The sequence below is a fragment of the Hemitrygon akajei genome, chromosome 30 (assembly GCF_048418815.1).
Source record: "Hemitrygon akajei chromosome 30, sHemAka1.3, whole genome shotgun sequence".
NCBI classification, from domain to species: domain Eukaryota; kingdom Metazoa; phylum Chordata; class Chondrichthyes; order Myliobatiformes; family Dasyatidae; genus Hemitrygon; species Hemitrygon akajei.
The window spans coordinates 42,396,015-42,421,588 of NC_133153.1; the positions used below are offsets into that span (position 1 = coordinate 42,396,015).

The 25,574-nt window shown below is 40.5% G+C and overlaps 1 protein-coding gene across 2 annotated transcripts in view; it reads left to right on the forward strand.

Annotated features, from left to right (window-relative positions):
• The window catches only part of megf11 (multiple EGF-like-domains 11), a 411,744-nt gene that overhangs the window by 40,422 nt on the left and 345,748 nt on the right, over positions 1-25,574 (forward strand). For both annotated transcript variants that reach the window (XM_073032726.1, XM_073032727.1), the window contains exons 2-4: positions 17,394-17,516; positions 21,379-21,480; positions 22,499-22,599. In XM_073032726.1, the coding sequence (XP_072888827.1) occupies positions 17,404-17,516; positions 21,379-21,480; positions 22,499-22,599 (316 nt within the window). In that variant the 5' untranslated portion in view covers positions 17,394-17,403. The remainder of the gene's footprint in view (positions 1-17,393; positions 17,517-21,378; positions 21,481-22,498; positions 22,600-25,574) is intronic.

Sequence of the window (25,574 nt, forward strand, 5' to 3'; positions counted from 1 at the left end):
GTTCAGCAGGCATCCTGTGTCATTCTGGCAGCCCAATCAGCAGCGGGAGCAATACAGAGAGGAGTAAATAAAAAATAAATAATAATAAAATAAAAACTAATAAAATAAAAAGTGGGGGCAAATAGTTTAAATGGCTGTTGTATGTTCTTCACATAGGATGTTGGCGTCTCCCAGGGAACTACATCTGCGTGAAGTGCATCCAGCTGCAGCTCCTTGAAGACTGTGTTAGGAATCTGGAGCAGCAGTTGGATGAACTTAGGCTTATATGGGAGCGTGAGGAGATCATCGATTGGAGTTACAGTCACCCCTAAGTTGCAGGAGGCGGGTAGCTGGGTGACTGTCAGGAGAAGGAATGGGACGGCGAATGGGTGGTTAACACAGAGCACCCCTGTGGTCATTCCCCTCAGTAATAAGTATACCATTTTGGATACTATTATGGAGGATCACCTGCTAGGGGAATGCTAAGGAGACCAGGTTACTGGCACTGAGCATGGGTCTGTGGTGCAGGAGGGAAAGGGGGAGAAGAGGGGAGTGGTAGTGAAAGGAAGCTCACTAGTCAGAGGAACAGACAGGAGATTCTGTGGTTGTGAATGAGACAGCTGGATGGTATGTTGCCTCCCAGGTGCCAGGGTCAGGGACATCTCCGATCACGTCCATGGCATTTTGGAGGGGGAAGCAGAGCAGCCAGATGTCTTGGTACATATTGGTACCAATGACAGGAAGGAAAAACAAAGAGGTCCTGAAGTGAGAATTTAGAGAACTAGGCAGAAAGTTGTGAAGCAGGACCTCCAGGGTAGTAATTTCTGGATTGCTGCCTGTGCCACGTGCCAATGAGGGTAGAAACATGATGATTTGGCAGATAAATGAGTGGCTGAGAAGCTGTTGCAGGGGGCAGGGCTTCAGGTTCTTGGATCATTGGGCTCTCCTCTAGGGGAGGTATGACCTGTACAAAAGGGACGAGTTGCATCTGAACCCAAGGAGGACCAATATTCTTGCAGGCAGGTTTGTTAGAGCTGTTGGTGAGGGTTTAAACTAATTTGGCAGGGGAATGGGAACCGGAGTGAAGGCACTCAGGTTAGGACAGATGGTAAAAAAGCAAAGGTAGTGTGCAGTCAGACTGTCAGGAAAGGTAGGGTGAGTTTCTTTGCATAAGTGATGCAGAATCGAAAAGGGTAGCAAATACAGTACTCAAAGTGTTATATCTCAATACATGGAGTATAAGAAATAAGGTGTGTGACTTTGTTGCACTTTTACAGATTGTTGGGTATGATGTTGTGGCCATTACTGAATCATGGCTGAAGGATAGTTGTAGTTGGGAGCTGAATGTCCAAGATTACACATTGTATTGGAGGGATAGGAGGGTAGGCAGGTGGCTTGGCTCTGCTGGTAAAGATTGGCTTCAAATTATTCGAAAGATATAACATAGGATTGGAAGATGTTGAATCCTTATGGGTTGAGTTAAGAAACTGCAAGGGTAAAAGAACCCTGATGGCAATTATATACAGGCCTCCAAACAGTAGCTGGGATGTGGACCATAGGTTACAATTGCGAAATAGAAAAGGTGTGTCAAAAGGCAATGTTAATATAGTCATGGGAGATTTTAACATGCAGGTAGATTGGGGAAATCAGGCTGGTAATTGACCTCAAGAGAGTGAATTGGTAATGCCTACGAGATGACTTTTTAGAGCAGCTTGTGTCATTTAATCTACTAGGGGATCAACTGTACTGGATTGGCTGATATGTAATAAACTAGGAAGCTTAAGGTATAGGAACCCTTAGGAGTCAGTGATCACAATATGATTGAGTCCAACTTGAAGTTTGATAAGGAAAAAGTGAAGTCTGATGTAGCAGTATTTTAGTGGAGTAATGGAAATGACAGTGGTATGAGAAAGGAGTTGGCCAAAGTAAATTGGAAGGAGATGCTGGCAGAAATGACAGCAGAGGAACAATGGTGTGATTTTCTGCGAAAAAAGAGAAAAGTGTAGGATCGATGTATTCCAAAAATGAAGAAATACTCAAATGGCAAAATAGTACGACCACGTATGACAAGGGTATTTAAAACTAATGTAAAAGCAAAAAAGAGGGCAAAAATTAGCAGGAAGATAGAAGATTGGGAAGCTTTTTAAAAACCTGCAGAAAGCAACTAAAGAATCATCAGCAGGGAAATGATAGAATATGAAAGCAAACTAGCAGACAATAGACAGTAGGTGCAGGAGTAGGCCATTCAGCCCTTCTAGCCAGCACCGCCATTCACTGTGATCATGGCTGATCATACACAATGTACCCCGTTCCTGCCCTCTCCCCATATCCCTTGACCCCGCTATCTATAAGAGCTCTATCTAACTCTCTCTTGAATGCATCCAGAGACTTGGCCTCCACTGCCTTCTGGGGCAGAGCATTCCACATATCCACCACTCTCTGGGTGAAAAAGTTTTTCCGCATCTCAGTTCTAAATGGCCTACCCCTTATTCTTAAACTGTGGCCTCTAGTTCTGGACTCACCCATCAGCGGGAACATGCTTCCTGCCTCCAGTGTGTCCAATCCCTTAATAATCTTATATGTTTCAATCAGATCCCCTCTCATCCTTCTAAACACTATCAAGGTGGATAGAAAAAAGCTTTTTCAAGTATATAAAAATAAAAGAGAGATGAGAGTGGATATAGGACCACTAGAAAATGAGCCTGGAGAAATAATAATGGGGAACAAGGAGATGGCAGATGAGCTAAATTAGTATTTTGCCTCACTCTTCACTGTGGAAGACATTAGCAGTGTGCCAGGTGTTGAAGAGTGTGACAGAAGAGAAGTGAGTGCAGTTACTATTACAAAGGAGAAGGTGCTCAAAAAGCTGAAAGAACTAAAGGTGCATAAGTCACCTGGACCGGAAGAATTGTACCCTAGGGTTCTGAAAGTGGTAGCAGTAGAGATTGTGGAGGCACAATCTCAGTAATGATCTTTTAAGAATCATTGGACTCTGACGTGGTTGTGGAGGAATGGAAAATTGCAAATGTCACTCCATTCTTTAATAAAGGAATTTATAGACCAGTTAGCCTGACCTCAGTGGTTGGGAAGATTTTGGAGTCGATTGTTAAGGATGAGGTTATGGAGTGCTTGGTGACATAGGATAAGATAGGACAAAGTCAGCATGGTTTCCGTAAGGGAATATCTTGTCTGATGAACCTGTTGGAATTCTTTGAGGAGATTACAAGTAGGATCGATAAAGGGAATACAGTGGATGTTGTATATTTGGATTTTCAGAAGGCCTTTGACAAGGTGCCACACATGAGGCTGCTTACCAAGTTAAGAGCCCATGGTATTACAGGGAAGTTACTGGTTAGTAGGAGGCAGAGAGTGAGAATAAAGCAATCCTTTTCTGGTTGGCTGCCAGTGACTAGAGGTGTTTTGCAGAGGTTGGTGTTGGGACCACTTCTTTTTATGCTGTATATAATTGATTTAAATGATGGAATAGATGGCTTTGTTTCCAAGTTTGCAGATATGACAAAGATTAGAGGAGGGGCAGGTAGTGTTGAGGAAACAGGCTACAGAAGGACTCAGACAAATTAGGACAATAGGCAAGAAAGTGGTAAATAAAATACAATGTTGGAAAATGCATGGTCATACAATTTGGTAGAAGAAATAAATGTGCAGACTATTTTCCAAAAGGGGAGAAAATCCAAAAATCTGAGATGCGAAGGGACTTGGGAGTAAAGGTTAACTTGCAGGTAGAGTCATTGGTGTGGAAGATAAATGCAGTGTTAGCATTCATTTCAAGAAGTCTAGAATCGGATATAATGCTGTGGCTTAAAAGGCATTGGTGAGGGCTCACCTGCAGTATTGTGAACAGTTTGGTCTCCTTATCTAAGAAACGATGTGCTGGCATTGGAGAGGGTACAGAGGAGGTTCACAAGGATGATTCCAGGAATGAAAGGTTTTTATATGAGGAATATTTGGTAGCTCTTGGTCTATACTTGCTGGAATTTAGAAGGATGGGAGGGAGGGGGGATCTCATTGAAATCATTCGAATGTTGAAAGGCTGAGACAGAGTAGATGTGCAAAGGATGTTTCCCATGGTGGGGGAGGGTAGAACAAGAGGGCACTGCCTCAGGATAGAGGGGCATCCATTTAAAACAGCGATGTGGAGAAATTTCTTTAGCCAGAGAGTGGTGAATTTGTGGAATTTGCTACCACAGGAAACTGTGGAGGCTAGGTCATTGGATGTATTTAAGGCAGAGATTGATAGGTTCTTGATTGGCCACGGCACCAAAGATTACATGGAGAAGGCTGGGGAGTGAGGCTGATGAGGAGAAAAAATGATCGTCTATGATTGAATGGCAGAGCAGACTCGATGGGCCAAAGGACCTAATTCTGCTCCTTTGTCTTATGGCCTTATGTAGATTAATCTTATTGTGTTGCTTACATAAAAGTGAAATAATATATAAGCTTTTGGTAGCCGAAGAGTACTATTTCATGACATTGTTTTTATTTAGTTGCCAATCACACCCCTCCTGCAAATCACACCCCTCCTTTGCTGGAGGGGTATGATTAGCAACTAAATATTCCTGGATTTCGTTGCTTCATGTGTGATAGAATCGGAGGGGCAAGAGGAGGAGGTGTTGCATTGCTTGTCCGAGAAATTATTACAGCGGTGCTTTGGCAGGATAGATTAGAGGGCTCATCTAGGGAGACTTTTGGGTAGAATTGAGGATGGGAAAGATGTAGTAACACTAATAGGAGTGTATTATAGACCACCTAATGGGGAGCGAGAATTGGAGGAGCAAATTTGTAAGGAGATAGCAGATATTTGTAGTAAGCACAAGGTTGTGATTGTGGGAGATTTTAATTTTCCACACATAGACTGGGAAGCCCATTCTGTAAAAGGGCTGGATGGTTTGGAGTTTGTAAGATGTGTGCAGGATAGTTTTTTGCAGCAATACATAGAGGTACCGACTAGAGAAGGGGCAGTGTTGGATCTCCTGTTAGGGAATGAGATAGATCAGGTGACAGACATATGTGTTGGGGAGCTCTTCGGGTCCAGTGATCACAATACCATTAGTTTCAATATAATTATGGAGAAGGATAGGACTGGACCCAGGGTTGAGATTTTTGATTGGAGAAAGGCTAACTTTGAAGAGATGCGAAAGGACTTGGAAGGAGTGGATTGGGACAATTTGTTTTATGGGAAGGATGTAATAGAGAAATGGAGGTCATTTAAAGGTGAAATTTTGAGGGTACAGGATCTATATGTTCCTGTTAGGTTGAAAGGAAAGGTTAAAAGTTTGAGAGCGCCATGATTTTCAAGGGATATTGGAAACTTGGTTCGGAAAAAGAGGGAGATCTACAATAAGTATAGGCAGCATGGAGTAAATGAGGTGCTCGAGGAATATAAAGAATGTAAAAAGAATCTTAAGAAAGAAATTAGAAAAGCTAAAAGAAGATACGAGGGTGCTTTGGCAAGTAAGGTGAAAATAAATCCAAAAGGTTTCTACAGTTATATTAATAGCAAAAGGATAGTGAGGGATAAAATTGGTCCCTTAGAGAATCGGAGTGGACAGCTATGTGTGGAGCCGAAAGAGATGGGGGAGATTTTGAACAATTTCTTTTCTTCGGTATTCACTAAGGAGAAGGATATTGAATTATGTAAGGTAAGGGAAACAAGTAGGAAAGTTATGGAAACTATGACAATTAAAGAGGAGGAAGTACTGGCACTTATAAGGAATATAAAAGTGGATAAATCTCTGGGTCCTGACAGGATATTCCCTAGGACCTTGAGGGAAGTTGGTGTAGAAATAGCATGGGCTCTGACAGAAATATTTCAAATGTCATTAGAAACGGGGATGGTGCCGGAGGATTGGCGTATTGCTCATGTGGTTCCATTGTTTAAAAAGGGTTCTAAGAGTAAACCTAGCAATTATAGGCCTGTCAGTTTGACATCAGTGGTGGATAAATTAATGGAAAGTATTCTTAGAGATGGTATATACAATTATCTGGATAGACAGGGTCTGATTAGGAATAGTCAGCATGGATTTGTGTGTGGAAGGTCATGTTTGACAAATTCTATTGAATTTTTTGAAGAGGTTACGAGGAAAGTTGACGAGGGTAAAGCAGTGGATGTTGTCTATATGGACTTCAGTAAGGCCTTTGACAAGGTTCCACATGGAAGGTTAGTTAGGAAGGTTCAATCGTTAGGTATTAATATTGAAGTAGTAAAATGGATTCAACAGTGGCTAGATGGGAGATGCCAGAGAGTAGTGGTGGACAACTGTTTGTCAGGTTGGAGGCCGGTGACTAGTGGTGTGCCTCAGGGATCTGTATTGGGTCCAATGTTGTTTGTCATATACATTAATGATCTGGATGATGGGGTGGTAAATTGGATTAGTAAGTATGCAGATGATACTAAGGTAGGTGGCCTTGTGGATAATGAAGCAGGTTTTCAAAGCTTGCAGAGAGATTTAGGCCAGTTAGAAGAGTGGGCTGAACGATGGCAGATGGAGTTTAATGCTGATAAGTGTGAGGTGCTATATTTTGGTAGGAATAATCCAAATAGGACATACATGGTAAATGGTAGGGCATTGAAGAATGCAGTAGAACAGAGTGATCTGGGAATAATGGTGTATAGTTCCCTGAAGGTGGAATCTCATGTGGATAGGATGGTGAAGAAAGCTTTTGGTATGCTGGCCTTTATAAATCAGAGCATTGAGTGTAAGAGTTGGGATGTAATGTTAAAATTGTACAAGGCATGGGTAAGGCCAAATTTGGAGTATCGTGTACAGTGCTGGTCACTGAATTATAGGAAAGATATCAACAAAATAGAGAGAGTACAGAGAAGATTTCCTAGAATGTTACCTGGGTTTCAGCACCTAAGTTACAGGGAAAGGCTGAACAAGTTAGGTCTTTATTCTTTGGAGTGTAGAAGGTTGAGGGGGGACTTGATAGAGGTATTTAAAATAATGAGGGGGATAGATCGAGTTGACGTGGTAAGGCTTTTTCCATTGAGAGTAGGGGAGATTCAAACAAGAGGACATGAGTTGAGAGTTAGGGGGCAAAAGTTTAAGGGTAATACAAGGGGGAATTTCTTTACTCAGAGAGTGGTAGCTGTGTGGAACGAGCTTCCAGTAGAAGTGGTAGAGGCAGATTCGGTATTGTCATTTAAAGTAAAATTGGATAGGTATATGGACAGGAAAGGAATGGAGGGTTATGGGCTGAGTGCAGGCCAGTGGGACTAGGTGAGAGTAAGCGTTGGCACGGACTAGAAGGGCCGAGATGGCCTGTTTCTGTGCTGTAATTTTAAATGGTTATTTGGTTATTGTTTTTGGAATTCATTCAAGGGATAGGAAAAGCAGTTTCCTCAGAATGTTGAGATTTTTATGTCAGACTGATGATGGTAGTGCAACAAACGAGATGCTGGAGGATCTTAGTGGGTCAGGCAGCATCTGTAGAGTGAAGTGGGCAGTTGACGTTTAGGGTTGAGGCCTTCATCTGGGCAGGGCCAGACCCGAAATGTTGACTGTCATTTTCTGATGATCTAGTGTTTATCAAGCACCATTTATTTGGTGAAATCAGAATGTAGTAAATCGGAATATAGTACAGTACTTGAATGTATTCTTGTTTTTACCTCTGTTCTGTGGTTAATCACAGCTCCTAATTGTCCCACTCTGAGATAAGTTTTTGTATACTAGTGTCACTGAATATCACCTCAAGTAAATTTGTAAATGTACAAATGCACCATTAATTAATCACTAATGCAAATTTACGGACTGTAAGAGGAGGCAAATCTTGAGGTATTTAAAAATACTTCCAGTTGCTAAATTTCTGCTAAGCAGAAAGATAAATTTAGCAATGCTTTATAGTACCCAATTAAACATGAGAAGTGTTGGTTGACACAGCCTTGATTGAATAAAATTACTTTTGTCTTGTATTCGATTTGGTCTCCAGAATTTGAGAATTTGCAATCCTAAATTGTCTGGGATGTTCTCAGTGTTTGCCCTGTCTGTGTGGAGATTTTATGTGTTGTGTGCTGCATAACGTGGTGAACAAGTCAGCATAATTTACCATTAATCCATTGTGATCGCCCGGAAAAGATAAAATTATTGCTTTCTCTCATTGTCCTGCACCTGCACAGAGACATGGTTGACTCTAGTACCAGGCAGGTAGCATACTATCCTAGACACAAAGTACACTGCAGATGCAGTGGTCAAATCACCACGTACAAAAGCTGGATGAACTCAGCAGGTCGGGCAGCATCCGTTGAAATGAGCAGTCAACATGAAGGGTCTCGGCCCGAAACGTTGACTGCTTGTTTCAACTGATGCTGCCTGACCTGCTGAGTTCATCCAGCTTGTTTGTACGTGTTGATACTATCCTAGAGTCTTGCTTGGAGCTATAGAATTGCCTTTGCCCTTGATTATTGAGTCCCTTGTCACTACTGATTGCCTAGACTTTGGCCTTCCCTGTGATATACCGGTAACTGAGCCAGTTATGGTCACAGTGATTTGGTTCCTGGTCCTTATCACCTCAGGGGTTGGGGCTGTTTCTTCCTCTCATTTCCCCCCCCCTCCCACCAAACTATTCAAAGCCACAGGGTTCTCCTGCACTAGCTGCTTGTCCCTTCTGGAAGCCTTCTGCTTATCTGGCTGAACTTGCTATGTGATCATTTCCCTGAAACCCTCTTCATCCTCAATAAATCCAACATAAAACTCAAATCAGTAAACCTTAATTTGTTTAAAGACATGGCTCATGACAATTATTTTCAATGGTTTGATCTTAACAGTGCATTGTTCAAATGGTTGAGGATTTGAGTGATCTGTGAACGATCAGCATATAACTGCCTTTTCCCCATAATATGTAGAATTTTATTAACTGAAGACACCAAATTGAAAATTAACTGTTACCCCCAAATTCATTGCTGAAATGAAGTCTGTGGGGCCAAATTGCAATTGCAGGGGGATACCTGAGGCAGATCCATTGTGACAGGTAAGTATTTACATAAAATAAACAAGATTGGACTTTGTGGCTTAATTAATGATAAAACAGGCATCAGGACAATTGTGAACACCTGTGAACCAAGCATGCATTATTCATAATCTTAGGTGACATATCCAGTCATGTATTGGACACCATCCAGACTCAAGATTCAAGATTGTTTAATGTAATTTCCAGTATACTTGTGTAAGGAAAACAAAATAATTGTTTCTCTGGATCCAATGCAGCACAAAAACACACAGTAAGGTAAAGAACACAATAATAATAATAAAAACACACACGATAAATATAAATACTGTATATAAGGTAGCTTATTATCTGTCAATAAGGTGATGCTAAGTACAGGAGCATCTATACATAAGGTGATTCTGGTAAGAAATGATAAAGTAGTGGCGGGTTAGTGGGTGGAGGTGTTAATCGGCCTTGCTGCTTGGGGAAAGTAACTGTTTTTGAGTCTGGTGGGCTGGGCATGGATGGCAAGCAGCCTCCTCCCTGGTGGAAGTGTGGCAAACAGTCCATGAGCAGGAGGGGAGGGATCCTTCATGATGTTGCTGCCTTGTCCTGGCACCTTTCTGTACACGTGACCTTGATGGTGGATAGTCTGGTGCCAGTGATGCGTTGACTACCTATTGTAAAGCTTCCTGTCTGCTGCAGTGCAATCATATTCATTCAGATTTATTTATTCAAAGTACATTTATTATCACAGTATGTATGCAGGATACAACTCCGAGATTTATCCCACAGACAGCCATGGAACAAAGAACCATGGAACTCATTCCAAGAAAAAAAATTCAAACACCCCCTCCCAGCCACGCGCAAAAAATGAAGGCGTATCTCAGTTCAGCTCAGTGTTCATTATCTGCAGGCCGCTCCAATTCAAAATCACCCAAGCTAACAGCAACAAAAGGAGCAACCAGAAAACTAGAACATATCAGAGTCAGAATCAGGTTTATTATCACTGGCATGTGTCATGAAATTTGTTAATTTAGCAGCAGCAGTTCAATGCAATACATAATCTAGAAGAAATAATAATAATAAATAAGTAAATAAATTACAGTATATGTATATTCAATAGATTAAAAAATTGTGAAAAAAACAGAAATAATATATGTTAAAAACATGAGGTAGTGTTCAAGGGTTCAATGTCCATTTAGAAATTGAATAGCAGAAGGGAAGAAGCTGTTCCTGAATTGCTGAGTGTGTGGTTTCAGGCTTCTGTATCTCCTACCTGATGGTAGCAGTGAGAAAAGGGCATGGCCTGGGTGCTGGAGGTCCTTAATAATGGACACTGCCTTTCTGAGACACCGCTCCTTGAAGATATCCTGGGTACTTTGTAGGCTAGTGCCCAAGATGGAGCCAACTAAATTTACAACCCTATGCAGCTTCTTTCAGTCCTGTGCAGTAGCACCCCCCCCCCCCCCACCCCATACCAGACAGTAATGCAGCCTGTCAGATTGTCAGAATGCTTTCCACGGTACATCCATAGAAGTTTTTGAGTGTATTTGTTGACAGACCAAATCTCTTCAAACTTCTAATGAAGTGTAGTTGCTGTCTTGCCTTCTTTATAACTGCATCAATATTTTGGGACCAGGTTAGATCCTCAGAGATCTTGACACCCAGGAACTTGAAACTGCTCACTCTTTGCACTTCTGATCTCTCTGTGAGGATTGGTTTGTGTTCCTTCATCTTACCCTTCCTGAAGTTCACAATCAACTCTTTCGTCTTACTGACGTTGAGTGCCAGGTTGTTGCTGCGACACCACTCCACTAGTTGGCATTTCTCACTCCTGTACACCCTCTCGTCACCACCTGAGATTCTACCAACAATGGTTGTATCGTTAGCAAATTTATAGATGGTAGCCACACAGTCATGGCTATAGAGAGTGTAGAGCAGTGGGCTAAGCACACACCCCTGAGGTGCACCAGTGTTGATCGTCAGGATGAGATGTTATCACCAATCCATACAGATTGTGGTCTTCCAGTTAGGAAGTCAAGGATTCAATTGCAGATGGAGGTACAGAAGCCCAGGTTCTCAATGCGGATTGTGAGAATGATGGTATTAAATGCTGAGCTATAGTTGATGAACAGCATCCTGATATAGGTGTTTATGTTGTTCAGGTGGTCTAAAGCTGTGTGAAGAGCCATTGAGATTGCATCTGCTGTTGATCTATTGTGGCGATAGGCAATTTGCAATGGGCCTAGGTCCTTGCTGAGGCAGGAGTTCAGTCTAGTGATGAACAACCTCTCAAAGCATTTCATCACTGCAGATGTGAGTGCTGCCAGGCGACAGTCATTAAGGCAGCTCACATTATTCTTCTTTTGCACTGGTATAATTGTTCCCTTTTTGAAGCAAGTGAGAACTTCTGAACATAGCAGGGAGATGTTGAAAATTTCCTTGAATACTCCCGCCAGCTGGTTTGCAAAGGTTTTCAGAGCCTTACCAGGCACTCCATTAGGACCTTCTGCCTTGTGAGGGTTCACCCTCATTAGAGACAGCCTAACATCAACCTCTGAGACAAAGATCACAGGGTCATCAGGTTCTACAGGGATCTTCACAGCTGATAGTTATATTCTCCCTTTCAAAGTGGGCAAAGAAGGTGTTGAGTTTATCTGGTAGTGAAGCATCATTGCCATTCATGCTACTGGCTTTTGCTTTGTAGGAAGTAATGTCTTGCAAACCCTACCAGAGTTGTCGTACATATGATGTCACCACCAACCTTGTTCAAAATTGTCTGTTTGCCCTAGAAATAGTCCTCCACAAATTATACTTGGTTTTCTGGTACAGGCCTGGGTCACCAGAATTGAATGCCACAGATCCAGCCTTCAGCAGATGACGTACCTTCTGGTTCATCCACAGCTTTTGGTTTGGGAATGTACTTTGTATGGGAATGACTTTGTAGGCACACACTCATCCACACAGGTTTTAATGAAGTCGGTAACAACTGCAGCATGCTCATCCAGATTCAAAGATGAATCCCTGAATTCAGTCCAGTCCACCGATTCAAAGCAGTCCTGTAGGCACTCCTGTGCTTCCCTTGTCCATACCTTTTTGGTCCTCACTACTGGTGCTTCAGTCTTCAGTCTTTGCCTATACTCAGGGAGTAAAAGTACAGCCAGGTGATCAGACTTCACGAAGTGAGGGCATGGAATAGCATGGTGGGCATTCTTGATGGTTGTGTAACAGTGGTCCATTGTGTTGTTTCCTCTAGTATTGTGAGTGATCTTTTTCAGACTGGCCTGGTTAAAATCTCCTGAAACAATGGTGAAGGTGTTAGGATGAACTGTTTCGTGCATGTTGGTCCCATTGCTCAGATCATCTAAAGCCTGATTGACATTGGCCTGAGGTGGAATGTATACTGCTATCAAAATGATCCCAGAAATCTCCCGTGGTAGGTAAAAAGGATGGCACTTAACTGCCAGGTACTCCAGGTCTGGTGAGCAGAATTGGGACTGATATATTTGTGCACTAAGATGAGTTGATCATGAGGCATACTCCTCCATAAACATGAATTAGAGTCCACAAACCACATCGATACTCCGGTACCATCCTCTGACAGCATCGAGGGAGAGAGAGTGAGCATTTGAAAGCAAGGACCTTCTCTCGGAAGCTGCGAGAGGGAGAGAGAGACAATCACATGTAGATGCCTTCCTCCAGGCTGGTGGATGACACTGAACACTTGCTTGCCTCTGCACCCACCTCAATAACTTCAATCTTCTTCAGGCTTTTGATTGGTGAGACTGGCAAGAGATGGAATCAATCATGGGCTTGCACCCTGTCTCCAGGCTTCCTGGCCTCCGTGCCACATGCTTTGCTTGCAGCCTTGTGGTACAGTCACGGAGGTGGCAAAGTGCCATATTGTCTGATTGGTCTGAAAACATAATGCCAGAACATAGACAACAGGCTCCAACAGTTATAGATCCACATCTGAAATAAAAACAAGACGTAATAGAAAAGAAAGGAATTGCTCTGTGACCTGTCTCGAGGATGTCGCCCTTAGTAGTGTAGTTCACTGGTGCCATCTTCTTGCGTGTTGCATATCACATGTACATGGAAACATACAGTGAAATGTGACATTTGCGTCAAACAACCAACACACCCAAGCATTTGCTGGGGGCAGCCTGTAAGCATCGCCACACACTCTGGCTTCAACATAGCATGCCCACAGTACTCAGCAGGGCAACACACAACAAAACAAAGCTGAACTCAGAAAGCAACAAAACAAGTCCTATTCTCCCACTCATGCACCCACCCACAAGCTCCGCCAGTCTTCCAACCCCAGGACCGGCCGTATCCAGCCTCCTGTAGACTCATCATGTTAGATGTGTTACGTACCCCGTAACTGGGTGTCTGACCAGCAGAGAAAGAAGAATCTGTTGGAGTCTGGTGGTACCAAACTAAAGGTGTTTATTAGTAAACTACACAATACAATTTATGCCTATATCACAAGTTAGCAATAATAAACCTAAAAGTGTAGGAATAATAATAATCAATAATAAACAAGCTCTATCGATGTCTAGGGGTAAATAAATTGTCATAGGAAAGTATAGAGTTCAGTTCATAAATGCTGAAGTAGTTATGGTTGTTGTGTTGAAATCTTTGTAGAGAGAGAGCAAGCGAGATGTAACAGCAACAGTTGCGGCAGGCAAACCTTTTTGTGGCTTTCTTAATCCGTCGTATCGTTGTGGTCATTCAGTTATGACCCCTCTGGTCTTCAGCCAGACCGTTCTTCTGTGGTGGACTCATCACTCTGGCATGAGTGGACACACACACAAGTCCCCACCGGCCCTGCTGTAACACTGACCGATCTCCTGGTTCGGTCTCCAAAGCCCCCACCTTTCTGTGGGTTCCCAACACTCAGTCAGTGTCCACTGGTGTGTCTGAAGGGTGTCTCTCCAGACCTGTCTTTTATCCCCACTCACGGGGTCTCAGATATCCATCAACTCTGAATGACCGTGTCCATCAAATCAGGCCACTCCTGCTATCTCCTGAGGAATGTTAACGAGCAAAGCAAAGTCCTTGTAGTGGAAAGTAAATAATCCAGGAAGAGTCAAAATACAGTAAATCAACAGTCTCTCTCCCCCTCTTATCTGTAGCAAATGTTCTTGCCTGGGCTTTATCTCTCTCTCTCTCATGAGCAGCATAGCAACAGCAATAGTTTGTAGTTCTCAGGAGGGGGGGTTGGGAATGGTTAACTCTGCACCCCATTGTCCATCAGGTCTGTTCATCACTCATAACAGATGCATAGATGAACTGGAAGGAAAATTTCTGACTTTGTGGAACACTCAATAAGTCTGCATTCTGAATTTTAAAAAATGAAACCGAAACTCATTTGCACAACACGTGGAAATCTGCAGATGCTGGAAATTCAAACAACACACACAAAATGCTGGTGGAACACAGCAGGCCAGGCAGCATCTATAAGGAGAAGCACTCCTGACGAAGGGTCTCGGCCAGAAACGTCGACAGTGCTTCTCCTTATAGATGCTGCCTGGCCTGCTGTGTTCCACCAGCATTTTGTGTGTCTCATTTGCACAAACTTATATTTACTATGATTGCCTGCAAGAAAATGAATTTCAGTGTTGTATATGGTGACATACATGTACTTTCAAAATAACTTTACTTTGAATCCTGAACTTTATGTATTACATGATAATTTTAATGTCACTATACAGTATTTGTAATCTCATGTAGTTATCAGCCCAGAAGAAGCAGTGTCATATTTTCATTTGGTTATTTTACGAAATGGTTTAAAATTTTTTTTGAGGTTTGTGTCTTCACTGAAACCCCTTGATATTTGAATGAATGATGAAATAACTTTGTTATACATATGATCTGAGATACTACTTGCATCTGAATGTAAATCTTTCAATACATTTAAATATCAGAACTGATATTTCTAATATTTAGATCTGAATTATATGTAGATGACATCTTTGTCTCCGAAATTAATTTGAGTAACTTTAATTCAGGAAAATGCTATCAGGAATTTTTAAAAGCCTGCTGTCAGTCTATATGATATGATAAGAAGTAGTTCCAGTGAGGAAGCACTGCTTTATTTGATGGAGCAGATTTGTTTTTTTTGTTTCAGAACAAATCCTAACACATTGAACATGTATCTTCTTTTTATTTAACCAACTCATACAAAATGTTGGAGGAGTTCAGCAGGCCAGGCTGTATCAATGGAAAAGAGTAAACAGTTGACGTTAACTGAAAGCTTTTTTAGGCTGAGACCCTTCATCAGGATTGGTAAAAAAGATGAGAAGTCAGAACAAGACGGTGGGGAGAAGGGAGGAAGAAGTACAATGTGGCAGGTGATCGGTGAAACTGGGAGAGGGGGAGGGGTGAAGTAAAGGCCTAGGAAGTTGATAGGTAAAAGGGATAAAGGGCTAGATAAGGGAGAAGAGGGAATCTGACAGGAAGGGGTAGAAGACCATGGAAGAAAGGACAGAGGAGGACCACCAGAGGGAGGTGATGGGCATGTAGGGAGATGAGGTGCAAGAGGGAGACAGGAATGGTGAAGGTGGGGATGGCACTTAGCGGAGTTCAAGAAATCGATTTTCATTCCATCAGGTTGGAGGCTGCACACCCTGAGTGTGGCCTCGTCATGGCAGTAGAGGTGATCATGGACTGACATGTTGGAATGGGAATGGGAAGTGGAATTGTAATGGTTGACAGGATCCCATCATCAAGCACATCTTTCCTTCCGTTCCACTTTCCGCCTTTCGCAAGGATCGTTCTCTATATGACTCCCTTGTCCATTCCTCCCTCCCCACTGATCTCCCTCCCGGTACTTATCCTTGCAAGTGGAACACTCAAAAACTTCTATAGCTGCACCATGGAGAGCATTCTGACAGGCTGCACCACTGTCTGGTATGGAGGGGCTACTGCACAGGACCGAAAGAAGCTGCAAAAGGTTGTAAATCTAGTCAGCTCCATCTTGGGAACTAGCCTACAAAGTACCCAGGACATCTTTAGGGAGTGGTGTCTCAGAAAGGCAGTCTGCATTATTAAGGACCTCCAGCACCCAGGGCATGTCCTTTTCTCACTGTTGCTGTCAGGTAGGGGGTACAGAAGCCTGAAGGCACACACTCAGTGATTCAGGAACAGCTTCTTCCCCTCTGCCATCCGATTCCTAAAATGGACATTGAAGCTTTGGACACTACCTCACTTTTTTTAATATACAGTATTTCTGATTTTGCATATTTTTCATAATTAATTCAATATATGTAATTGATTTACTTGTTTATTGATTATTAGTATGTTTTATTTTATTATTATTTTTTTCTCTCTCTGCTAGATTATGTATTGCATTGAACTGCTACTGCTAAGTTAACAAATTTCACATCACATGCTGGTGGTAATAATCCTGATTCTGATTCTGAACAAGTGCCTTCTCCTGCCCCTACACCTCCTCCCTCACTCCTGTTCAGGGCTCCAAACAGTTCCCTCCAGGTGAGGCAACACTTCACCTGTGAGCCTGTTGGGGTCATCTACTGTATCTGGTGGCCTCCTGTGTATCGGTGAGACTCGACTTAGATTAGGAGACCACTTCGCCGAGCACCTATGCTCTATCCACCAGAAAAACTTAGATCTCCTGGTGGCTACCTATTTCAATTCTACTTCCCATTCCCATTCAGATATGTCAGTCCATGTCCTCATCTACTGCTGCGTCGAGGCCACACTCAGATTAGAGGAACACCATCTTATATTCCGTCTGGGAAGCCTACAACCTGATGGCATGAACATAGATTTCTTTATCTTCCAGTAATTGCCACCCCTCCCCCCCCTTCACCATTCCCCATTCCTGTTTTGCTTTCTCACCTTATCTCCTTACCTGCCCATCACTTCCCTCTGTGTAAGATACTTTGCTAAGTTGTGTTGAAATTTTCCACAATTGGTGAATGTATTATAGCAGCTTACTAGTGGTGCTAGGCTTTTTATGACAGGGTTGTGAGTTTTATTATACGGACACTAATAAAATACCTATCTTATAACTGCTGCCTGGGAAGATGGTGAAATCAGGAATGATAGTAACATTTGAGAGGTATTTAGACAAACTCAGAAACAGGCAGAAAGTAGAGGACATAGGCCTTTACAGGCAGAATTGATGGGCCGAATGGTGTAATCCTACTCCGTTGTCTTATGGTCTTATAAAAGGTTCCCTTTCCACAGAAGATGATTGACCTACTGAGTTTCCAGAATTTTGTATTTCAATTTCACTTTCCCAGCATCCAAAAATTTTAAAATTTTTATGTAAATCTCCTGTTTCTATACATTGATTTCTAATACTTAATAATTTTTAGTGTTTCACAGGACCCTGATATGTGAAATATTCTCATTGAGGTAGATACTTGCATGTGTACTGGATTTTAAGAATCACTTACAATGGATTTTAATTAATTCCTTGTTTTCTTTAGATTTGAGAGAATGGTTGGCGCTGTCCTGAGTTGGTGCCAATGGGTTTTTCTAATTTGTTACCTTGAAAGAGTGGTGTGGAGTTTAAACCCCGATGATCCTAATGTGTGCAGCCACTGGGAAAGGTAAATGCAATCCTTTTTTTGTTTATTCCTTCTTCTTTACCTTCATGGAATTTAGTAGAAACATTCATATTCAATTAGAAGCCTGTTTTTGAAGATGCTTGAATGTGGATTTTCTGGCCTGATCCTATGTATGTATTTGTTAAAATATTGGGGTGCAAATAGAACTAAAAAAACTGCAAATCATCAGGTGGTACTGAAAATCAAGCATGATGGTAGTTCCTCTGCAAAAAAAATCTTACTTTTGTTTTGGAAAAATATTTTAAAATGTTGATTGTGAGCATCCTTGTAAAATGTACAGTATTGTAGGAAGATTTTGATAACATTTTCTTATGAAACATGGAGCAATGTCTCTGACTAGACTTGAGTAGTGGAAGAGATGTAGGATAAAAGTGCAAAAACACCTTTTCAATTAACCCAAAATAGGGTAACAGGAGTTTTCATGCCACACCATATCTGGTATGTAAAACAGTTTCTATTTCATTCACATCATATTAACTTAGTTTGTTGCTTCTATGGTAAAGATAATTTTGATTACCAGCTTGTAACAGGTAGCTCATTGATCAGTTACCCCATTGTGATAACATACCTATATTTGGCACAAGGCATAACACGGCATTCCTTTCAGTCTGAGTCTTGTAATCTGTTACTTTTTGCTCCATCTCACTCATCAGCAAATGTACAATTGCATTCTTTTGTAGTTCTACAAGGTTATGAAACAAATTAAACTTAATGTCATTATTATTTACAAATTAGATTTTTAAAAAATAGATGAATCAGAATCAGGTTTAATACCATTGGCATATGTTGTGAAATTTGTTTTTCTTTAATCCCAACTAAAATTATTGTGATTGTATGAATGAAATAAATTTATATCGTATCAATCCATTCTATAATGAATCTGTGGTTAAATGATTATGTGCTACAAAGAAAGGAAATATAACATTAATTAGGGACTATACAATGAGCATAATAAAAAGAATTTGAATATTGGATAAAGAAATATAAAAAATATTAATCTACTTTTAAAGTGACAAATTCAATTTTCTAACATGGCTGATGAGAAGTTTTGAATAAAAACAATTTTTTATCTGATATGGCAATTAATAAATCTAAGTTGCAATATTTATTATTTATAAGTTTAGTATATCATCTCTTGTTTTACAAGGAGTGATTATATTACGTTAAGGAAAAAATCTGTTAAGATACAACTCAGTTTTACCCACGTGGCTAGATGTTTCCATCAAACAAAAATTAGTATCCTCTATTTCATGGTTAAACAGTTATTTGAAAAAAAGAGGAATAAAAATAAAAGACCTATAAGTAACAGAATGCAAAGTATGAGGTATATATTATAAACATAAAAGAACAAGGTCATTTAAAACAACCTTGTTAAAGTAGCAACACATTAATTATTAGAATGATTATTAAGGTTAATCAAGCGGCCAAACCTTCCTACTATTTTGATAAAAAGCATTTGCAAACCAAAAGCGCATCTCAAGCTATTGATTGGGCAAATTGGTATGAGCGCAACATTCTAATCACGAGAAAAGCTAGATTAAATACTGGTATTGATTTGCTGTATATCACATGATGACTTTGTCAAGTAGACATTAATAAATCACCTAGCAATGGGGACTTGCAGTGAGTGGCCTTTACTGCCCTTTGGGATTAAATGTTGATTATTAAACAGTTACAGCTATGTGTCTGATTCCCTCAGAGAAATGTAGCAAACTTGGAATTTCATTGACAGAATCAAATGATTTATAAAAGTAGACATTGGAATGCTCCAATAGAAAATTGTAAGGTTTGTACTCATGAATCTTGAGTTCAGCCACAGTTATAAAGGAGTAAAGGACAGAATATTTCCTCTTCAGAAGGCAATTGACTTTCAGAAAGCAGGACTTTGAGCTCTGATGAAGGATCTGAGCCCAAAAAATTGACTATTTACGAGCGGTGATTGATAAGTTCGTGGCCTGAGGTAGAAGGAGATGAGTTATTAACTTCAAACTTTCTGCATTATCATTCAAAGTGTTGAACTGCACATGCATGTAACGAGAGCGTCTTGGACGTCCAGGTGGTCCACAGCAGGGGTGATTGATGAGCTTGTGGCCTAAGGGAGAAGGAGATGAGTTATGCAGCTCTCATTACATGCACATGCAGTTCAACTTTTTGAACTCTTTGGCAGCAGTACAGTGCAAGGCATAAATAAGTTGGAATAAGAATCTATGGAGAGCATGAAAGAAAAATAACAAGGTATTGTTCACAAACAAGAGAAAATTTGTAGATGCTGGAAATCTGAGCAACATCACAAAAGATGCTGGAGGAACTCAGCAAGCCAGGCAGCATCTATGGAAAAAGAGTACAGTTGATGTTTTGGGCTGAGGACTGGAGAAAAATGGATGAGAAATCAGAGTTAGAAGGTGGGGGGAAGAAACACAAGGTGATAGGTGAAACCATGAGGGGAGGGGGATGAAGTAAAGAGCTGGTAAATTGATTGGTGAAAGACAAACTGGGCTGGAGAAGGGGAAATCTGATAGGAGAGGACGGAAGGCAATGGAAGAAAGAAAAGGGGGAGGAGCACCAGAGGGAGAGGATGGGGAGATAAGGTGAGAGAGAGAGAGAAATGGGAATTGGGAATGATGGGGGGGGGGGGGAGCGGGGTGGTGCATTACCAGAAGTTCGAAAAGCGATGTTAATGCCATCAGATTGGAGGCTCATCGACTGTTCAGAAATCTAAAGGTGGATAGGTAGAAGCTGTTCCTAAAATGTTGAGTGTGCATCTTTAAGCCCCTGTACCTCCTCCCTGATTGTAGTAATGAAAAGAGGGTATATCCCGGTGATGGGCATCCTTAATGATGGATGCCTCCTTCTTGAGGCATCATCTTTTGAAGATGTGCTCGATGGTGGGGAGTCTTATACTCATGATGGAGATGGCCGACAACTCTCTTTCAATTCTGTGTTCTGGAGCCTCCATACTAGGCTGTGATGCAACTGGTCAAAATACGTCCACCATACATCTGTAAAAGCTTGCTAATTTCTGTTCAAATTATGGCACAAATTCCTCACTTGTGTATGATTGCCTATTATATTTGAACTATACACTAACATTTCCATAAATTTAAAAGTCCACATACTGTATGTTTTTTGGAAGAAAGTGATGTGTAAACAAAAACTATTAATATTTTAGTACATCAGTAATTGGCCTTGTCGTTATTATATACTCAATGGCCACGTTATTAGGTATGTCCTGTACATAATAAGTAGCCACTGAGTCTATGTTCATTGTCTTCTGCTGCTGCAGCCCACCCACTTAAAGGTTCAATGTGTTGTGCATTCAGAGATGCTCTTCTGTACACCACTGTTGTAACGTGTTTTTTTTTGGAGTTATTGTCACCTTCCTGTCAGGTTGAACCAATCTGGCCATTTTCTTTGACCTCTCTTATTAACAAGGTGTTTTTGCCCACAGACCTGCCACTCACTGGATCTTTCTTGTTTCTTGCATCATTCTCTGAAAACGCTAAAGAATGTTGTGCGTGAAAATTCCAGAAGATCTGGAGTTTCTGAAATACTCAAACCACCCCTTATGGCACCAACAATCAATCTATGATCAAAGTCACTTGGATCACATTTCTTTCCCATTCTAATGTTAGGTCTGAACAACAGCTGAACCTCTTGACCACATCTGCATGTTTTTATGCTTGAGTTTCTGCCACATGATTGGCTGCTTCGATATTTATATTAATGAGCAGATGTACAGGTCTACTTAATAAAGTAGCCACTGAGTGTATATTTTTGTAATTTTGTTTGTTCTCATTTTCAGATAATTTGTGCATTAAAATTATTTTCTGTGTATTTTTTCCAGTTATGCTGTCACTGTTCAAGAATCATATGCGCATCCCTTTGACCAGGTCTACTATACTAGATGCACTGATATTCTCAATTGGTTTAAATGTACCAGACACAGGTTGGTTTGAAATAGAGCAACTATGTATTATCTAGATAAAAGAATATTATTTCTGAAGTAATTTAATAGTTTGCTGGTGCATTTCTTGTTCTTGGCAGCTACTGTGGTGACTGATGCTGATCTTAAAGAAAAAAAATCTTTAAATGACACCCCATAGTGTATAATTCTTAAATTAGTGCATACATTAGAATGGTAGTTATCTTATCAATTAGTTTAGGCCATGGTCATTAATCAGGAGAGGATTGTCATGATTTGATTTAAATCTCTAGAGGTACTGAATAGAAGTTCAAAAAAAATAATTTCAACAAGCTATCTAAAACTCTGGACCATTCAGAACTTTGTAATTTCTGCATGATAACCTTTAACTTTCTCAACAAATTACTGGCTTTATATGTAGATACATTCATATAGCCATTCCAAAAGAAAAAATATTTCTCAATTATTATTATATATTAATTTGTTTTCTGGTACTTCCTCTGAATGATAAGAGCAGTTTCACGGTTTCATAAATTGGACAGTGCTTTCACTGACAGGAACTTTAACTTTGGGCCTGGATCCAGTTTTAGTATTTGTCAACTAATTGTTTCCCATTTTGGACTCCTGGCAATTGTGAATTATTGGAAGCTTACAAAGAGTGGATAGGCCTACCACTTACCCTCTCCTTTGTGTTAAAATTTGATTTATTGCAGTTGTAATTTTAATGTGTAGATTTCATACTTCCAGATTATTTGGATTACATTATTAATTAGTTTAACTATTTAAATACTTCAATATGTTTCTATTAAACATATAAATAAAAAAGATGTTAAACAGATGTGATAAGATTTTTCTATTAATTAACTGCACTTTTTACCACAGAACTTTACCCGTGTGAATTGCCCATTATGTTTTAAATCAATTGTTAGAACCTTCAAAAACTATATATTTATTTTGAACTTTATATCCATTTACAGAAAGTTATTGTAGGTGTGAGTTACACTAATCTTTAGATGCCAATAATAATAAATATTTCCTACAGAATCAGCTACAAAACGGCTTACCGTCGAGGCCTAAGAACAATGTACAGGCGAAGATCTCAGTGTTGTCCTGGGTACTATGAAAGTGAAGATCTTTGTGTCCGTAAGTATTGACTTTTAATTCAGTCTAGTCTGCTGGACTATTCATTGCTTGATGTACATTGTTTCTTTTCCTTGTGGGAGAGTGTCTACAATGTCATTAATCGTGGGAAGTCCTCATTTCATCAGTACTGTATTCCAATCACAAACAAGAGAACATCTGCCACTTAACTGAAGCTTATTTTGTTATATTCTCTGTAAACTCTTAAGTTGCCTGTGTCTTTTAGTTGGAATCTGAACAACTGAATGTAGTAAGACAGTTATACTGAGTACTTTTGAAGTCATTTGACCAACGCTGATGCTGACTCGGTCTGCAACTGCGTTCAGAACCACCTACAAAGGGTCTGTAGACCTCAGGTTGGGAATCCCTGAAACATTCAAATATGGTTTTGCAAGAATAAGGGGAGGGTGTTCTCTCGTGCCTTTCCCAGCATTTATTATCAATTCAATACTATTTCTACTTGTGAGAACTTGTATTTATCCTTAATTGGGTCTAATACCTTCTAGTTGGATATTTGAACCTTCTGTTTCAGGCAGTAACCCTCTTCATATTAAAATAGAGATCTTATGAATGACTTGCGTTCTTAATTGTATTTTATTTAAAAGCTGCATAATGTAGGAACATTACTTTGATGACCCCCTCCAACACTAACCTGGGATCAGACTGCTCCTCAATATCACCCCTACACACACCACCAATCCACCTACTTCCACGGCACTTGTTGGTAAACTTCTGGTCTGTTTCCTCTAGATTAGGGTTATTTTGATGTGTTCTCATGAGATTAATAGCTACAATTAAACACTACAGCAAGATTGACACTAGCTTGGATCTAATCAATGTTGGAGCCCGTGGGTTGCTGCTGCTGTCTCGGTCACTTATTCACCTCCTGCTTCTGCAGTAATAATGGCTACAGTCTAGAAACAACTGTTTGAAAGTGAAATATTTTAGTATTTCATGAGGATGTCATACAGTAGAGTTTTGATTAACAAGTGTGGGCTTATTCTGCAAGGTTTTAAAAGACTGCATCTTAAAACACCATTTCTTTCAGGCTTGGAAACCTGTCTCCAGAGAATACAGTAGAATATTCACTAGTGACTACAGTTAGAACACTAATGGTGTTTTAAATTATTGTAGTACAATAATACATTGTTAAAGAGCAGTAAGTGCGCATTAAAACTGATAATTCCTTTCAAACACCTCACTGTACCCTAAAAACACACTACAGTGTAAGTATGTCTGCAAATCAAAATGTTGCTTATAATATTGTGAAACTTGGTGTGCTTGAAAAAGATAACATTGAATCAACTTTCAAACAGAAGCATAACTGGCTGCTTTATGAATTAAGTATTGAGCACCACATTGAGTTTTTAATGTGGTTTGAAGTGCTTTGCTCACTTCATATTTTTGAATTATTCTGATGGTACTCATTTCCATTACTTTGAATTACTGTGCGTCAACTGTAACACTTTTCCTTTTACAGAAGAAAGGGAATGCTTGTGCTTCCATTCTAGAACTGAGTCCATTAATCTACCATAGTGTGAAGAATAGGGGCAAACTGGAAAATATAGAGATCTCGAAAGAAACTGTGACAGCTATTCAGTGATGTTTATTATTTAATTATTTATGGTTTTATATTGCTATATTTCTACACTATACTTGGTTGGTGCGACTGTAACAAAACCCAATTTCCCTCGGGATCAATAAAGTATGTCTGTCTGTAATGATGAAGGCAGGAAGAATTGAAGATAGTATTAGGATGTTGATAGAAAAACGTTTTTAATAGCAGCAATTCTTAAAAGAATTTGTAAATGATAATTGTTAAAAATGAGTCTTTAATAATTTATCAGTGCTTAAATGGATTAACTAATGATAAATTGTGTTTGATTTTACCATTCTTTTAAAATTATTTTTATATAAATGCAGAATTCTTTGCAGGGTTATTAACATTAAAATGCAATAGCTTGACTGAACCACATGTGCCATATAAGTGCCACTTAATTATGTTTGCAATTAAGAGATTGTTGCTCAGAGTATTCAATATCTGTATTAACCTTTTGATCCCAATCACTTCAACACATTCGATAGCTTCTAGATTTTCGCAAATTTCTACCCCCTCTTCAATGTCATGATGTATTTTGTTTGTTCAAATGAGGTAGGCATTTAATACACAAAATGCTGGCAGAACTCAGCAGGCCAGACAGCATCTATGGGAGGAGGTAGTGACGACGTTTCGGGCCGAAACCCTTCATCAGGAGTGAAGTAACATGGGATGGTGGAGAGGGGATAAGAAGTGGGGGGAAGGTTGAAGTAGAGAGCTGGGAAGTGATAGGCTGGAGGGAAATGGGTTAGGGGGAAGGTGGAGAATTATGGGAAATAAAAGAGAAAGAAAGGTAGGGCTGGGGGGAGATTATAGTGAGGGGGGAAAAGAGAGAGAAAGAGAACCAGACTAAAATAATAGATGGGGATAGTGGTAAGAGGGGGCAGGGATATCAACGGAGGTCTGTGAGTTGGATGTTCATGCCGGCAGGTAGGAGGCTACCTAGGCGGGAGATAAGGTATTGCTCCATCGATCTTGACGGTAGAGGAGGCCATGGACAGACATGTCGGAGTGGGAGTGGTCTGTGGAATTGAAGTGTGTGGCCACATGGAGATTCCTCTACCGTCAAGATGAGGCCACACGCAGGTCGATGGAGCAATACCTTATCTCCCGCCTAGGTAGCCTCCTACCTGCCGGCATAAATGTCCAACTCACAGACCTCCGTTGATACCCCTGCCCCCCCTTACCACTATCCCCATCTATTATTTTAGTCTGGTTCTCTTTCTCTCTCTTTTTCCCCTCTCACTATAATCTCCCCCCAGCCCTACCTTTCTTTATCTTTTATTTCCCATAATTCTCCACCTTCCCCCTAGCCTATTTCCCTCCAGCCTATCACTTCCCAGCTCTCTACTTCATCCCTCCCCCCACTTCTTATCCCCTC